Source organism: Dendrobates tinctorius, unplaced genomic scaffold (assembly GCF_039654945.1).
Source record: "Dendrobates tinctorius isolate UK_male_01 unplaced genomic scaffold, ASM3965494v1 ptg000034l, whole genome shotgun sequence".
Taxonomy (NCBI): Eukaryota; Metazoa; Chordata; class Amphibia; order Anura; family Dendrobatidae; genus Dendrobates; species Dendrobates tinctorius.
This window is the reverse complement of record NW_027361702.1, coordinates 17,147,165-17,165,664: the sequence shown is the minus strand read 5'-3', so window position 1 is coordinate 17,165,664 and position 18,500 is coordinate 17,147,165. Positions and strand designations below refer to the sequence as shown.

Genomic DNA, 18,500 nt, shown 5'->3' with positions numbered 1-18,500 from the left:
CTAGGAGTTCTCTTGCAGCTCCTAGCTCTCTGAAGTTTAGGCCACACCCCCATCAGTCACGTGCTTCAGGTCCTGCTGTTCTGAAGTACGCACCTATTCGGCTGCTGCCCGCTCCACAGGTATCTTTGAACACAGTTCGCTTTACTCAGGATACACGCACTGGCTCAGTGAGCAAGCTCAGTGCGATGTTCCTGACACTCTCTCTCCATTCTTCCTTTCTCTCTTTCTGTTCTTTCTCTCTGTTCTTTCTTTCCTCTCTCTGTTCTTTATTTCCTCTCTTTCTCTCTCTGTTCTTTCCCCTCTTTCTTTCTTTCTCTCTCTGTTTTTCTTCCCCCTTTCTTTCTCTCTGTTCTTCTTTCCTCTCTTTCTTCTTGCTTTCTTTCTCTTTCTGTTCTTTCTTTCCCCTCTTTCTTTCTCTCTCTAATCTTTCTTTCTCTGTTCTTTTTCTCTCTCTGTTCTTTCTTTCTCTCTGTTATTTCTTTCACCTCTTTTTTCCTCTGTTTTTTTCTGCCCCTCATTCTTGCTCTCTGTTCTTTCTTTCTTTCTCTCTCTGTTCTTTCTTTCCCCTCTTTCTCTCCGTTCTTTCTCTCTCTCTAATCTTTCTTTCTCTCTCATCTTTCTTTCTTTTTCTCTGTTCTTTCTTTCTCTCTGTTCTTTCTTTCTCTCTATGTTCTCTTTCTCTCTGTTCTTTCTTTCGCTCTGTTCTTTCTCTCTGTTCTTCCTTTCCTTTTCTCTGTTCTTTCTTTCTCGCTCTGTTGTTTCTTTCCCATCTTTCTCTCTGTTCTTTCTTTCTCTCTCTGTTCTTTTTTCTGTCCGCTCTTTCTTTCTCTCTCTCTCTTTCCCTCTTTCTTTCTTTTTCTCACTGTTCTTTTTTCCCCCTTCTTTCCCTCTCTGTTCTTTCTTTCTGTTTTTTTTCTCTCTCTCTGTTCTTTCTTTTCCTCAGTACCAGTCAGTGTGCCAACAGTACCAGCCACTGTGCCCATAATGCCAGCCACTGTGCCCTCAGTACCAGTCAGTGTGATCAGCAGTGCTAAATGGGTGCGGTTGTGGCATGGAAATGGCTGTGAATAGTTGTGAAATGGCCTAAATTTTGCCGCTGCGTGCACCGCAGCCTTTGTCCCTCTTTTCCCTTCTTCAAAAGTTGGGAGGTATGTATTAAATACAGTAAAAAGGGAAAAAAAATATGGAAAATCACCATTCGGTGAAGGGTTTAAAATGTTTCTGAACTCATATTTGATATATACATATATGTTTGGTGTAAAGACATTCCACTTCGATGCCGATAACGAGTGACCACAACGACAGCAATGACACTGGCAGGAGCCGCGCTGCTGACAGAAATCCGCTACTTCTCGGCTCAGAACTACATCTCCCATGATGCGTAGCGGTGAAGCGGAAGTGACGTCACGCCTCGCACTTTCACCCTGGCCGGGCAGTAGCTGCAGGTAAGCGGCGGTCCCCGCGTTCCGACAGGTCATGTGCAGGGTCGGGTGAGCTGTGCCGTGCAGCCGCTGCCATCATCCCCAGGTATTGGGAGGCGGAGTAGACTCGCACTGTGCTGCACCTCCTCGTACTGCGCGCTGTCTATGGGCAGCACCAGACATGACAGCATCTCTGCTATACCAGAGCATTTATTTACTGAGCAGTCATGTGACTGAGCAGGAGCCAATCAGCTGCGTTCTAGGGCCCCGTTCTTGATAGCAGTGGGGCCCAGTGATCTATTTCTGGCCTATGTTAGGAGTGTGCCCTACAGATGGGACCGCCCCTTTAAATTAAACACTGCCAGTGACCGCTGCAGCCAATCACTTGCTTAAATGGTAAACCAGCAGTTACTGAGTGCTGGGAATCGTCAGATGCAAAATAATCCAGCACCTGATGCCGATTCTTTTTTTCCATGGATTTTAGTGCAGAGATCAGGATCCTCATTCACTCTGCTGGTCATGGCAAATCCTTCAGGTTTTGTGACAAATCTGCCCAGAAAAAAACTGCGTCAAAAATGTAGCAAATCTGCATGGTGTGCACAGGTCCTAATCCCCACCACTGCAGATTTCCTGCTGTCTGTGGGTGAGATTTTGTCACAGATTTTCTGCATGGAATTATATAACAAGCCTCCTCATTCTCCCCCATCAATCTGCCATTAGGGCACAGGCAGTTGGTACGGGGTTGTCTAGGTATCTAATTTTTGTGACCTAACTTTAGGATATAGTAGGTGGTGTGCGGATTTAATTGGAGGTATTCTGATATCTGAATATCCCTGTTCCCCCACCTGCAATTTTGTCTAAAAAGAAAAAAAAATATACCAACTGTGCTTTACTCACTCTCCCCAGGTCTGACACCGAGTTTGCGCTTGTCTGCAGCGCTGCAGCCAATCTGCGAGCTCAGTGACTGTGCCAGAGTCTGCGTCAGTGACTGCAGCCCTGCAGACAATAAGGGCCGGCAGAGACAGTGCTGGACCCAGGGAGAGTGAGTAAAGCTCAATCAAATAGCAGCTGAGGAATAGGGTTTTTCCAAATTTGGAAAACCCCTTTAAATGCAGCCGCTGCCTTAGATAATGGCAGAACACCGGGGTTCTCAATGTTACAGGTCCGGACACTGAGACATTTTCTGGTAAAGAGGATTCATTTTTCCCGTTACTCTGTTGAAGAAAGAAAAAGTAACTACTATATTGTAAAATCCCCAGAAATCCCATCACGTAGCAGCGATTTGCTTTACTTGAGTGATTTTCCGGAGGATTTCACGCAGCTTCTGCATTCTCATGTCGCTGCAGATGTTTCTGGCAGGGAATAAATGCATGTGAATGGGACAGTTCAGGGCCCTCCACGCTCGGAAGAATGGGACTAGTGCCCCTCCTGACTCTTCTTTTCTTGCTCGTTCTTGTATTCCTGATTAAATACCATTATTAGCGCATCTTTTCTTACATTGCAATTTCAAAAGGAGGAGAAACGTCACCGTTTGTACCCCAGTCAGAGGCCTCTCCTACAGCCAAATCAGATCACATGCTTTGCACTGAGGAGGGGAAAACAACCCTAAACACGTCTCTGCAAATTGAGGTTCTTGTTTGGCTTTTGTCCTAAGTCTTGTGTTTTTAAGATTGCTACTTTCAATAGTTGATGCTAGAGTTCAAGTCAGCTTCCTCTCTGATGAGGCAATTTGCATATTTAATTTCACAGGGGAGCTCTGCAGTGCCTATAACTTTCTATACACTGGCATGTCACTCTCCACAAGGTGAAACGTTACCCCTTAGAACCAAGTTTGTACTCATTTGCCATAAGGCCCCAAAGATATTGGCATTTGTTTATTTGGTGCTCACTTTTATGGTCTTTACCTATAGGAATGGCTCACAGGATCCTCAGGGGCGTGTCTTTAGACTGCTGTGTATTATTAGCCTGCGAGTCACCTCCCTCTAAAGACCATAAACATTAGCCCCAAATAATAAAGCCCATATCTCTGGAACTGTATGGCAGATTTTTTAAAAAAAAATAATGGAATAAATAATATGGCTTTTTCAAATGTTTTAGACCGATTCATAAAAGGCAAGCTTTTTAAAAATTTAGGAAAATTTGGAGTAACTCTCCTCCATACTACCTACTTGGAGTGCTCTTTATGTATGTCAGTGCATTTTTGTGAAATGTGCAACTTTTACCTCTCTAAAAAGTTGCAAAACCAGTTTAAAGACCAGGAAAAAAAATAGACAATTTTGTTTTTTGCACAAAATTCATGAACCACATTCTCTATTTTAATGACTGGCTCAAAAAAACATCACTAAAAACTAAAAGTCAAAAAAGCACAGCAGCTTAAAAAAAAAAAAAAGAGGAATCTGACCCCATATATTAAAAGGGGTTGTCCCCTTCTTTTATCAGTGCCCCATTTAAAATAAAAACAATGTATTCTCAGCTCTCGGTAGGTACCATGAAATTGTTTTCTCACAAGAGCGCTGCAATCAGTCACCGGCTGCTGACTGGCTGCAGCCTTTATTATTTCATCAGTGTTGAGTTGCATCTGATCAAAGGCCATGTATTGGCTGCAGTGGTCACCTGATACAATAATGTCTCAAAATCCGCCAGGAATTGCAGCAGTTGGAGGTGAATATCCATAGTTTTTATTTTGAAATGGGAACCTGCTAATATTAAAGGGGTTGTCCACTGCTAGGACAACCCCTTCTTGATCAAAATGTTTGGTCCCGATATAATAATAAAGCTTATACTCCCCTCCCGTGTCTGTGCCGTTCGCGCGGTGTCGGCACTCACTCTCCCGGGGCTCCCGTGCTGTTTTTGTGACACCAGCGCCCAATCAGCGCTGGTGTCACTGTCCCCACCTTCGGACAAATCGAACATGAAGAGGACATCCAGGCTGCAGCTGATCTCTCTTTCTCTTCATGCTCAATTCGACAGGAGGCGGAGACAGTGACGCCAACGCTGATTGAGCATCGGTGTCGCAAGAACAGCACGGGAGCCCCGGGGAGAGCGAGTGCCGATACCGCGGGAACGGCATCGGCACAGGACCGGCAGTATAGGCTTTATTTTTTATGGGGGGCCAAGCGTGGGGTGTGACAAGAAGTTGTCCAAGTAGTGGACAACTTTACGAAGGGCTTGTCCAAGTAGTTGACGACCCCTTTAACGCCAGTTGGTTTATACCCTTGAGAAAGATGCCATTCCAGTGTGAATCGCGTTGTGGAGTAAAATCCGCTCCTTTATATATTAGATTAGGGATTGTCATTTCCGTTAGTGCAGCCCAAAACCTCAAGTTGTCTCTTCTGTCAATCATCCTGGTAGAGTTCATCACCAGCCATGGGGCAGCCATTATTTACACGACCCGCTCATGTGAGAACATTACCTGGATCTTATATCTCTTTTTATAAAGAAAAATAATAGGCTAAAAAAAGTAAAAATTCTATTTGCCAACTCTTCCTCACCATCCAAGAGGCTTCTGGAATAAGACTAGAACTCCTGGATCTTACTGAACCTGCCTTGGGAAAGCAGCTATCCGAGGATGTGGTGAAATTCTGGGCGGCATCGAACGATGGCAAGGCTTAAAGAGAATCTGTCACCCCATTTTTCGCCTATCAGGTGCCGGCACCGCCATCAGGGGCTTATCGACAGCATTCTGTAATGCTGTAGATAAGCGCCCAATGAAACCTGAAAGATGAGAAAAACACGTTAGATTATACTCACCGGGGGGTGGAGTCGGGTGCGGTGGGTGTTGCGGTCCGGTCCGGGTCCTCCCATCTTTATACGATGATATCCTCCTCCTTGCTTCACTTTTGGCTCCTGCGCAGGCGTACTTTCTCTGCCCTGTTGAGGGCACAGTAAAGTACTGCAGTGCGCAGGCGTCGGGAAAGGTCAGAGACTTCCGGCGCCTGCTCACTGCATTACTCTGCTCTGCCCTCAACAGGGCCGATAAAGTACGCCTGCGCAGGAGCCGAGGGAGAAGCAAGGAGGAGGACATCATCGTATGAAGATGGAAGGCGCCAGACGGGATGGCGACACCCATCGGACCGGACCGAAAGCCATTAGAGAATGCTGTAGATAAGCCCCTGATGGCGGTGCCGGCAGCTGATAGGCCAAAAATGGGGTGACAGATCCCCTTTAAAGGAATTGTCCAGTTAAGACAAGTTACCACTTATTTGTATGATAGGTGATAATTTGCTCATGGGTGGAGGCCTGACTGCTGGGATCGGCGGAGCCAGTCGGTTGAAAGCAGCAGTGCACATACATGCTCGACTGCTGTTCCGTGCGTTCCCTGTGGAACAGTTGAGCACTGGCATTTTTGTAACGAGGATAGAAATTCTTCTAGCTACCAGTCACCGCTTGGACCTCTACCGATCAGCAAGTTATCACTTATCCTGCAGATAGGTAACCTTATTTTCACTTGACAACCCCTTTAAGAAACGAAGTGTGTTTACATAACATAAAAAAGTGTTCGTACCATGCTTAAGGTGACAATAATGGATGCCCCTCACAGATTGTTTTTTATTTTCTGGAAAATTATGATTTTTAGTCTCATTCTGAATGATGTTCATTCAGGCTTTATTTTCCCACAGTCTATCTAGGCCTCGCTTTTTAGTGTTGCCGGCGGCATCCAATCAGATTTCATCTTCTAATTTTTCAGTTAGTGATTTGAAAAGAAACAAGTGATGTGATTGGTTGCATAATCTGTTTTCAGAAACGAGTCCCACTTATCGCCTTGCCCACAATTGCTTTACCATTGATTGTTTTCAGAGCTTCTCACTAGATGTGTGTGTTAGGAAGGTAGACAAATTAAAGACACAGGGTTCTTCCTCTGGGATGTCTCCTGATTATGGAAGACTGCTATAAACTCTACGTGAGGTGTCTCTTTTTTTCAGCAACCCCAGCAGTTCGCTGGAATAAAACCATGTCATTAATTTATGTGACAGAATGGTTCAGCGGGCCGACGCTTACTCCTGCACACATTGCTAATTCTAGGCTCCAGGTGCCACACGGTAACAAGCAAACCTAGCAGGTCTTGTATTAGCTATGCACGGCTGGTGTGTATTGCCGCAGCTGGAGAGCGCCCACAATATTAACACGTTTCCTCACGCGCTATTTCCAAAGCATGACCCGAGGTGCGCAATTTATCTGTTAGCAAAAAAACCCCAAAAAGCGAAAAGAATATTGTAGCTGCCAATAGATCGCTCTTGTTCTGAGCTTTAAGTGATGTCGCTAAATTGCTGTTATCGCGCGGAGCTGCTGGCGGGGAGAGCTGTAAGTGTTCAGCTGTGAGATTAGCTAAGACGCAGCTATGCATTGCTTCTCTCTATTAGCTCTGCCTCCATGTTTCCTAAATTGTGGCTGCATACACCACTTTCCGTGATTTGAATACTCAAATAGGTTTGCTAGATTAGCCATTTAATGGAGGCTCTTGTGCTGAATCTTCAATGTGTCCCGTCCCCTTCAATCTTCCTGCCGCATTTCCTCCTGAAGTACTCCGTGCCTTCACTACATTCATTTTTGGATGCAGTGTAAATGTGTGTGTGTGTGTGTGTGTATATACTATATATATTTATCTATATATATCTCGGGACCCTCCGCTCGTCGCCGCCTGCCTCTCAGGACCCTCCGCTCGTCGCCGCCCGCCTCTCGGGACCATCCGCTCATCGCCGCCTGCCATGTTTGCTGGCGAGCTTTTTGCAGAAACCAATTAAAGAAAATGTACTTGTTCATCTAGAATTTACAGGTGCTTCTCACTAAATTAGAATATCATCAAAAAGTAATTTATTTCAGTTGTTCAATACAAAAAGTGAAACTTTTATACAGAGGGTACGGAAAGTACTCAGACCCCTTTAAATTTTTCACTCTTTGTTTCATTGCAGCCATTTGGTAAATTCAAAAAAGTTCATTTTTTTTCTCATTAATGTACACTCTGCATCACATTCCTTACTCGCCCAGCCAGAGCCCTGACCTAACCCCAATTGAGCATCTCTGGAGAGACCTGAAAATGGCTGTCCTCCAACGTTTACCATCCAACCTGACAGAACTGGAGAGGATCTGCAAGGAATAATGGCAGAGGATCCCCAAATCCAGGTGTGAAAAACTTGTTGCATCATTCCCAAGAAGACTCATGGCTGTACTAGCTCAAAAGGGTGCTTCTACTCAATACTGAGCAAAGGGTCTGAATACTTATGACCATGTGATATTTCAGTTTTTCTTTTTTAATAAATTTGCAAAAATTTCTAAGTTTGTTTTTTTTTTTCCGTCAAGATGGGGTGCAGAGTGTACATTAATGAGAAAAAAATTAACTTTTTGAATTTACCAAATGGCTGCAGTAAAACAGAGAGTGAAAAATGTAAAGAGGTCTGAATACTTTCTGTACCCACTGTATTACCGTATTTTTTGGATTATAAGTGGGGGGTGCATCTTATAATCCGAATGTGTACTGTAGAGGTGGGGGTGCATCTCTGGAGTGGTGTCATGGGGCTGGGGTGGGCTGGCTGCGCGCTGCAAAGACAGCGGGTGGTCAGTGCTCCCGCTCATTAGGCTCATGTAATATTTACTGCACCCGCTGTCCATCACCTTGGTGCTGAAGCCGCGCAGAGTTGGTGGACAGGGGAGCAGCGCATATTGCATGTGCTTGCACTCTCTCCCCACTGCCCTGTCACTATTGTCACCCCCTGATGATGGCTCCGTGCTCCCAGCTCCCCCCTGGCTCTTCCTGTGTCTGTGCCATTAGGACCTGCGGTCACGGGACTCCCAGTGTGCAGCACTGCAGTCATGTGATGGAAGGTCCTGAAGCTTCAATGAAATGCCTGTATGAGCAGCTCCTGGATGTCAGCACAGACACAGGAAGAGCCGTGGGGGAGCTGGGAGCACGGAGCCATCATCAGAAGGTGAGTGAACTGTTTATTTTATCATGTGCGTGCCAGCAGCAAAGGGGGGCATATCCAGGATGTGATGTGGGGGCCATGTGTGTGCCAGCAGCACAGGGGGGCATATCCAGGATGGGATGGGGGGGCATGTGCGTGCCAGCAGCACAGGGGGCATATTCAGGATGTGATGTGGGGGCGGGCATGTGCGCGCCAGCAGCACAGGGGGGCATATCCAGGATGGGATGGGGGGCATGTGCATGCCAGCAGCGCAGGGGGGCATATCCAGGATGGGATGGGGGGCATGTGCGTGCCTACAGCGCAGGGGGGCATATCCAGGATGGGATGGGAGGGGCATGTGTGTGCTAGCAGCACAGGAGGGCATATCCAGGGTGTGATGTGGGGGCCATGTGCGTGCCAGCAGCACAGGGGGGTATATCCAGGATGGGTTGGGGGGCCATGTGCGTGCCAGCAGCGCAGGGGGCATATCCAGGATGGGATGGGGGGGGCATGTGTGTGCTAGCAGCACAGGAGGGCATATCCAGGGTGTGATGTGGGGGCCATGTGCGTGCCAGCAGCACAGGGGGGCATATCCAGGATGGTATGGGGGGGCCATGTGCGTGCCAGCAGCACAGGGGGACATATCCAGGATGGGATGGGGGGGCATGTGCGTGCCAGCAGCACAGGGGGGCATATCCAGGATGGGATGGGGGGCATGTGTGTGCCAGCAGCACAGGGGGGCATATCCAGGATGTGATGTGGGGGCCATGTGCGTGCCAGAAGCACAGGGGGGTATATCCAGGATGGGATGGGGGGGCATGTGCGTGCCAGCAGCACAGGGGGGCATATCCAGGATGGGATGGGGGGGCATGTGCGTGCCAGCAGCACAGGGGGGCATATCCAGGATGGGATGTGGGGGCGTGTGTGCCAGCAGCACAGGGGGGGCATATCCAGGATGGGATGGGGGGGCCATGTGTGTGCCAGCAGCACAGGGGGGGCATATCCAGGATGTGATGAGGGGGACCATGTGCGTGCCAGCAGCACAGAGTGGCATATCCAGGAAGGGGTGGGGGGGTCATGTGCGTGCCAGCAGCACAGGGGGGCATATCCAGGATGGGATGGGGGAGCGTTGTGCATGCCAGCAGCACAGTGGGGCAATGTGCCAGTGTGCCAGCAGCACAGGAGGGCCATGTGCCAGGATGGGAGTTTAATAGATACCAGGATGAAGGACATATACACTCACTGGCCACTTTATTAGGTACACCTGTCCAACTGTGTGTTAAGACTTAATTTCTAATCAGCCAATCACATGGCGGCAACTCAGTGCATTTAGGCATGTAGACATGGTCAAGACAATCTCCTGCAGTTCAAACCGAGCATCAGTATGGGGAAGAAAGGTGATTTGAGTGCCTTTGAACGTGGCATGATTGTTGGTGCCAGAAGGGCTGGTCTGGGTATTTCAGAAACTGCTGCTCTACTGGGATTTTCACGCACAACCATCTCTAGGGTTTACAGAGAATGGTCCGAAAAAGAAAAAAAATCCAGTGAGCGGCAGTTCTGTGGCCGGAAATGCCTTGTTGATGCCAGAGGTCAGAGGAGAATGGGCATACTGGTTCGAGCTGATAGAAAGGCAACAGTGACTCAAATTGCCACCCGTTACAACCAAGGTAGGCAGAAGAGCATCTCTGAACGCACAGTGCGTCGAACTTTGAGGCAGATGGGCTACAGCAGCAGAAGACCACACTGGGTACCACTCCTCTCAGCTAAGAACAGGAAACTGAGGCTACAATTTGCACAAGCTCATCGAAATTGGACAGTAGAAGATTGGAAAAACGTTGCCTGGTCTGATGAGTCTCGATTTCTGCTGCGACATTCGGATGGTAGGGTCAGAATTTGGCGTAAACAACATGAAAGCATGGATCCATCCAGCCTTGTATCAACGGTTCAGGCTGGTGGTGGTGGTGTCATGGTGTGGGGAATTTTTTCTGGGCACTCTTTGGGCCCCTTGGTACCAATTGAGCATCGTTGCAACGCCACAGCCTACCTGAGTATTGTTGCTGACCATGTCCATCCCTTTATGACCACAATGTACCCAACATCTGATGGCTACTTTCAGCAGGATAATGCGCCATGTCATAAAGCTCGAATCATCTCAGATTGGTTTCTTGAACATGACAATGAGTTCACTGTACTCAAATGGCCTCCTCAGTCACCAGATCTCAATCCAATAGAGCATCTTTGGGATGTGGTGGAACGGGAGATTCGCATCAGGGATGTGCAGTCGACAAATCTGCGCCAACTGTGTGATGCCATCATGTCAATATGGTCCAAAATCTCTGAGGAATGCTTCCAGCACCTTGTTGAATCTCTGCCACGAAGAATTGAGGCAGTTCTGAAGGCAAAAGGGGGTCCAACCCGTTACTAGCATGGTGTACCTAATAAAGTGGCCAGTGAGTGTATATGATTTGTAAGACTGACACTGGCATTATAAGACAGACCCCCATTTAACATAAAAAAAAATTCCCTTTTTCTTCAACAAATTTGGGGGTGCGTCTTATAATCAGGTACGTCTTATAAAGCGAAAAATACGGTATATAGAGTCATATAATCATCAACATTAACAGAAATAAACACGTGAAATAGATCACTCTGTATTGACTCTATAAAATATGAATTTCACTTTTTGTTATGGAGAACTGAAATTAACTTTTTGATATTCTAACTTAGCGAGAAGCACCTGTATGAATTTTTATTCCTATTCTGATGAGGTGTATATGTATGCGCCCCACCTGAGAATACTGTAGGTGTAATCACATTGTATTTGAGAGAGTTAGATTTTGGGTCCAATTCATGATAACATTTGTGCCTTTTTTTTGGAGGGGGTGGAGAAGGATTGTCTATTTTTCATCTGCACCTTATTCTTTTAATTTGCACCTTTTTAACTAGTCCAAGACCAATTAAAGAGTCAGTTTTAGCACTTGAGTGAGCCCGAGGGATCAGCACCTGTCCCCTCCTCTTCGTGTTGTGCTTATCAGAAGAATCTCTTGCAGCAGATCAACCCCAGAGTTAATGGGGTTGTATGGTTGAAATTGATTAATCTGCTGTCACTTTGTGTGACTGCAGACTTATGCACCCCACCAGTGCACGCACTGTGCGGTTTTGCCGGTTTCTGACCTGAGACTGGAGGGTATGTACCCCACCAGCGCACGCACTGTGCTGTTTTGCTGGTTTCTGAACCGGGACTGGAGAGTATGTACGAGCCATACATACTCCTGGCAAAGGGCATGATTAGTGGGCGCTGACTCTCTCCATACAAGTGTATGGAGAGTGAAGCTGCGCCCACTGGCTCGGACTATGTATAACTCATACATACCCTCCAGTCCCGAGTCAGAAACCTACAAATCCAGTGCATGCTCTGGGGGTGTTTATAAGTCTGCAGTCACACAGTGTGACTGTAGACTTAGCGATCTGGACCTGCCAACCCCTGTAATGACACTCACGTGCTGATCCTTCACTGCCATCTGTACTCCAAGTGATTACGTTCTGATATCAATGTAGCTATGGGCAGACACGTAAACTGAGGAAAATCAGAGGTTTGGAGGCTGCCTCTGTGCAAATTTTCTTTTTACAGTATTGAAGACAAATCCTCTAATAAAGTTATTTGCAAAGTTTAAGAATTTTCACTGCTGGACACAATTATTTAAAAAAAGAAGTAACAGTTTGTTACTCTTTAGCTAAGCTAGTGAAGACTGCTAGCTGATTATATTTCTGAAATCCTCAGAATTGTGAATGTTCCTGTTGGGTATAATATAGCCTGTAGTTCAGGACAGGGCTGTGGAGTCGGTAATCCAAACCTCAATTTTCCTGACTCTGACTCCACAGCCCTTCCTCACAACGGAGCATGTACATAAAGTGCAGCTCAGATTCATCTCTACTAAAAGCCAAGATCTTTAGGTCAGGAACAGAACAGACATTTATAGGACATTTCATAACTTTCCCAAATTCTTATAAAAACATTTACAGCACATCCTCAATTGTACTACTGTACCCAATGTATTATATATTTTAGGAGTCAGTCCATTTTATACTGAAGCAACCAAAATGGACTCCGACTCTGCAGCCTTGGTTCAGGATCAGTACAATGGAGGTGGTTCAATACATCTAACAAACCTTAAATCTAGATATGAACCATAAAATATTCCTCAATGCAGCCAGTACTTTAAGACTGAAGGCCAGTGCCCCTCTTCATCTTTGGCTTTCTGAGGTCCATAATTGCTTATAACCACATATCAGTAATAAACCCCTTATTACTATACAGGGTAACAAATTCAGATCCCCATCTACTTTGCTGATTTGGCTTGCTTTTGTGGGTTGGTTTATCAAAACATAGAAACTGCCTACCATCATCTAACCATTTGGTTAGTTGTTCCTTGCCACTTGAAAAATCATATTGGCTCAAAGGATGGTCTAGAGTACTACAAATATCAACAGATATGGATAAGTTATTCCCTGTCAAAAGTACATACAAGTTTTACCATAAATGCAAGAACTAATAACATAAAACATTTCTAACTTTATTTTCTCCCCTTAGGAAACCATGGCTGTGGCCCCATTTGTGAACGTAGATGGCCTTCGAGAAGTGCTTGAGTGCCCCATTTGTATGGAGACATACAATGAAGAACAATTGAGGCCAAAACTCCTCCAGTGTGGTCACACCATATGCAAACAGTGCCTTGAGAAGCTTTTGGCCAGTACTATTAATGGAGTGCGCTGTCCTTTTTGCAGTCGCGTGACCCGAGTTACAAATTCATCTCAGTTGACCGATAATTTGACTATTTTGAAAATCATGAACACTGCAGAGCTGGGCCAATCTGTCACAGGGTTAATGTGTAAGATGTGCCACCAAAGATTGCCTCGGAGGTACTGCAAAAATTGTGCTTTAGTTATCTGTGATAATTGCGGAGAAGAGGCACATCCTTCTCCAGACCACATCGTACTCTCAATGGCCGAAGCTGCAAATGAACGTCGACATAGCTTTCAAGAAAAGCTTACTAATCTTAGACAGGCTATTCAGGACCTTCAGAAAAGAAAATCCTCTATAGACAGTATTTCCTCACATGTAAAGTCCAAATACAAATTAGTTATGCAAGATTACAGTAAAGAGGAAATTAATGTGCAAGAGGAGTTGGCTCGATCACGCAAGCATTTTACATCTTCTTTGTACGAGGTAGAAAAATTAAATAATCTGGTGTTGGATGAGCATGCATACCTTCTCAACATTGCAGAAGTACAGATTGTGTCAAGGTGTGATTATCTCATGCTAAAAATAAAACAGTCCGATTCAGCTTTATTGGAAGAGTCTGTCGAAGAAGAAGAACCCAACCTAGTAGCTAACTTACCGCAAAACCTTACACTACAAGATGTAGAGTTTCTCAAGGTGGGGCATGTTGGTCCTGTACAGGTGGGCCAAGTGGTCAAGAAGCCTTACAATGTGAATTTAGAAGATCCTAACCAAGATGGGTTTCCCATGGCTATGAGCAATGAAGTGGAGACCTTGTCAGAAGACATGAGCAATGTTCAGTCTTGCACGTCAACTCCTGTTGTCCAACTTGAAGATACTGCATGTAGCCTACAACAGTGTCAGTTTCTAAGGAAGATGGGATCTAAGGGTAATATGCCGGGAATGTTTAATCTACCGGTCAGTATCCATGTTACTTCACTGGGAGAGGTGCTCGTTGCCGACAGAGGAAACTGCAGAATTCAAGTTTTCAACAGGAAAGGCTTCTTGAGGGAAATAAGACGAAGTCCAACTGGAATTGATACTTTCGTACTAAGCTTCCTTGGTGCCGATCTTCCTAACTTGATTCCATTATCGGTAACTATAAACTGCCATGGATTAATAGGTGTGACAGACAATTATGATAACTCTGTCAAAATATATACTATGGAAGGACACTGTATTGCTTGCCACAGAAGTCAATTAAGCAAGCCATGGGGAATTGCTGCCATGCCTTCAGGTCAGTTTGTTGTAACTGATGTGGAAGGAGGCAAGCTGTGGTGTCTGACTGTAGATCGGAGCCTTGGAGTCGTCAAATACAGTCGTCTTTGTAGCGCTGTGCGGCCAAAGTTTGTAACGTGTGACCAGCAGGGTACTGTATACTTTACTCAAGGACTGGGTCTGAACTTGGAAAATCGTCAGTATGAGCATAATCTCGAAGGAGGTTTTTCTATCGGCTCCGTTGGGGCAGACGGGCAATTAGGCCGTCAAATCAGTCATTTTTTCTCAGAGAACGAGGACTTTCGTTGTATTGCAGGAATGTGTGTTGGGGCACGGGGAGACCTAATTGTGGCTGATAGTGGGCGCAAAGAAATTCTTCATTTTCCTAAAAGTGGAGGATACAGTGTCTTAATTAAAGAGGGCTTGACCTGTCCTGTTGGAGTATCTTTAACTCCTAAAGGGCAGCTGTTGGTGCTGGATTGTTGGGATCATTGTATTAAAATTTACAGTTACCATACACGCAGATATTCCTCGCCTTGAGACAAGCTCATATAGATCCGTTTCACTGATCATTATCCTTACTACGGCAATTTGCTTTTAGGTACTTTAGAAAGAAAAAAGCCATCTGTGCATCACTGGTATATTAGTTTTAATACATGTCACACTCAAAAGGAACAGAGATTGTACCCTTTAACCACCAATGGACGCTGAATGCTTTCATCTCGCACCACTAAAAATAAGGCTTTTAACATGGTAGAGGCTTTTAGGTGTAAACAGTTGTAAGAAATCAATATTCCTGTCTTTATTGTACAGAGATTATATTCTACTTTACAATGTAGGCTCTTATGTCTGCTATTCCTTCTATATCGACTTGTAAAATATCTCTTACTAACACAGGATAAAAAGCAGTTCTGAAACCATCAACTGGCTGACCTTGCCTTTGTTCCAAGTATAAAGGAAGAGTCGTTAGGCCCCATTCAGATGTAAGTGACTTTTCACATACGCAAAGATGGTCTGAGGTCCATCACAGTTTAAGTTCAGTTATTACCATCATTGTGTTATCAGTGATTTCCGCATACGATCAAATAACACAAAGCTTCTCCTATTTATTACAATGTTAATTACAGATTTAACATGATTAATCATAATAAAATGATTTTTCCCAGAACCATATTCTGAACACATTGCCCCCCCCCCCCCAAAAAAAAAAAAACACTTGTGAACAGCTCCAAAGATGATAATGGATAATGTTCTGTCCATGAAAATCACGAAACACATACGTGAAAAATAGACATCTGAATGAGGCCTTAGACTCTGCATTTTTCATCCAATGATTCCTTCATAAAGTGTTTTTTTTTTCTACTCTTCAATAGGTATTCTCAAGTTATTTGGTTTTAATTAGACAACATTGAAATAAGCAAGTTTGTAATTGACTTGCTTTTTCGAACTGTTGTCATTCTCCTGCATTGAGAGCTTTTATCTTTCTTAGTGTACAGCTGTGTTCCATGAAGCAAGGCCACTAGTGCTTGCCCAGACCCTGGCCGAGAGTGCACAGTAGCTACATGAAGAAGATGAGTTAACTACTAAAATCTCAGCCACTTCTCTCCAGCTCACTGATTTCTATAAAGCAGTTATTCCTCCTCCAATTCTATCTCTGCTCCTGACAAACTGTGTGCTTGCTGAAATCCCTTATCTCTGTTTTTAATTACAGTGATCAGTTTACAAACCACTGATACCCAAATGTGTCACCGCAGAACTTGTGCTGGGCTTTATAGTGCTACTAATACTACAGCTCTGCTCTCACCAGAACTGTCACTCAGAGGAGATCCTGCCTTGCCACAAACAAGGATGTAAGGAGATTGCAGAGTTGTGAGCTGCTCAAAAGTTTACTTGAGAATAACTCTCTAATTTTGCAATGATTCACATCCCAATGTGAAGTATGCAGAGTGTGCACCTTACCATATGTAGAAAATGTGTATAACATGTTTATTTTCATGGTAGAAACTTCTGTTAGACAGTTGCCATATTTTTTAAACTAAAATCTGGATCAAATCCTAAAGGGATGAGAAATATTGTAAAGGAAAAATGCATGTGACATCTTCTTGTAGTTGAACTAGCAGCAGTGCTCCGATCTATAATCACTCGTCTGTATGATGATCATGTATGTGAAAATGTAACGACAAATCTGAGTGGGTTGTGAAATCTATGTGCTTTTTTTTTTAATTCCAATCCAATACATTGTAGTTTGGATTGATTTATATGACAATGAGAGTAAAGATTTTGGAAATGCACACATATCCCTGGCACTGTCTCCTGTAATCAGCACCTTTCCTTTGATTCTACTTGTTGTATTTTGAGAATAAAAATGATAAATATATTATGAAGTCTTCTGCGTCTTAAAAGCTCAGCCATGCACCCTTTTCCCCCAAATCCTGACTGTGAGAGAACAGGTTGCAGCAGGAGCCTCCCCCCACCCCCACCTACAGAAAGTAACAGGCATGAATAAACCCAACCCCTAGGCTAAGCCATTCCTCTCATCTGTTAAAGGGTTTGCGCTCATGTTATACCTTCGGGAGTGCACTGCTCCCCTGCCTCCGACTTTTTGTTGCCACCAAGGGCAGTGTGCTCCTGAAGATTTGACATTTCACACTAGTAGCATCAGAGGAGTATAGGGATGCTAAAGCTGGCAGTATTGTGAGCTCCAGCAATAAAGCCCACTTTAGATCATGGCTTACAAGGCTCTATTGAAAAGGGCATGTAAATGTTGTGCATCCTCAGCCATGATGCTGGACTGCCAGAGTGGCTGGTGATGCAGAGAGCGAGCAAGACGAGGAATAGTCTTTATAGATGGCTTAAAATTGCAAAGTTACTTGTTTCAATAGTAATAACCCCTTTAACAAGATAGAAAATTTCTACAAAATTATTTCAGAAAGCTGTAGAAAGTACTGCAGACTGTCCAATAAGTTTATTTCCTGCAGCTTTAGAGCTGTATCTGCTTCAAAGTTGACATTTTTTCCTGCACAGTGATACTCTTGGCCACCGGCTGTGCAGGGAAATGCTGCAGGGAGCCATTCGCTTAAATGGAGCTGCGCTGTAGTTCCTTGCACAGCCGGTGTCCGTGAGTGCCACTGTGTAACACACAACTGTGAAAGGGATGTGGGAAAAAGTAGTGCTGTGAACCCCCATCAATCTCCACTCACAATGTGATTACATATCCTAGCGATATGCCATCACGTTCTGGGATGGGAATAATGATAAGGCTTACTATGCCTAGAAACAGAATGTGAATGATTTCAGATGACTTTTATAAAGCATCATATATAAAGCACAATAACCTTTCAAAATATGTTTTGTGCCTATAATTCAAGGTATGGCCCAGGGGAAACTCATCACAAAGGACACTATGTCAATTTTAAGGCATCTAAACTACCCCTCCTCCAAGTGGAAGAAAGCTTTATTATAAGTCAATATCCAAGTCTTTAACCCCTTCCCAGTGCAGGCAGTTTCCCTTTTTGCATTTTTTTCTCTTTCCCTTCCAATAACTACACTTTTTTTTGCGGGACAAGGAAAAGCACTGCATAAAAAGTGCTTTTTTGCATGTGTATTTTTAATGGGCGGAGAAGTTGATTTTCTGCAGATATGAAACGGCTTCAAATCTGCAAGGAAACAAATAAGCATAATGGGCATAACACTTTCAAAATCTCATTCACTTTTCTGGTACTGTAAAACGATGCATTTTTTATTTTTGGGAGAGTGGGGGTCAAAATCTGAACTTGTGGACAAACCTTGTCTGCTTGTGTGCCTTAATCATCACCAGAGGCTCCTGAATAAAATTCCGAGCTAACAATGGTTATGTCATTAACGGAGCATGTCTGTGGCTTATTGCTGCCCTCCGCATTTACAATCTAAGTCAATTTTATTTTTTCTTCTGAAATTTTTTTTCCGTTGCTAGTCTTTGCACCCAGAATTGATTTTAATGGTATGTCTAGAGTGAGCGATTTGGCATCACTTGTGAATTTTGTTGCCGATTCGACACATATTTCTATCTATTCATCACTACTAGGACATCCCCCTTCTTAAATACTACATTACTCAATGTAAAGTTAAAAATATCTTATATTAACCTCCCTTTGTTGCATGTGTCACCAGCTTTCAGGCTTACGTGGCATAACAATCAGCAGT

The 18,500-nt window shown here is 44.5% G+C and overlaps 2 protein-coding genes across 4 annotated transcripts in view; one reads left to right on the top strand and one right to left on the bottom strand.

The window, feature by feature from the left end:
• The window catches only part of ASTN2 (astrotactin 2), a 1,339,273-nt gene that overhangs the window by 329,953 nt on the left and 990,820 nt on the right, over positions 1-18,500 (bottom strand). The gene's annotated exons all lie outside the window — the stretch shown is intronic.
• Positions 1,347-16,695, top strand: TRIM32 (tripartite motif containing 32). Of its 2 annotated transcripts, none has more exons than XM_073573134.1 (2): positions 1,347-1,445; positions 12,912-16,695. In XM_073573134.1, the coding sequence occupies exon 2, from the start codon at positions 12,918-12,920 to the stop codon at positions 14,856-14,858; it is 1,941 nt and encodes a 646-aa protein (XP_073429235.1). In that variant the 5' UTR covers positions 1,347-1,445; positions 12,912-12,917; the 3' UTR covers positions 14,859-16,695. The 2 variants fall into 2 exon arrangements, with proteins under 2 accessions (XP_073429235.1, XP_073429233.1); XM_073573132.1 differs by having other exon boundaries at positions 1,435-1,527.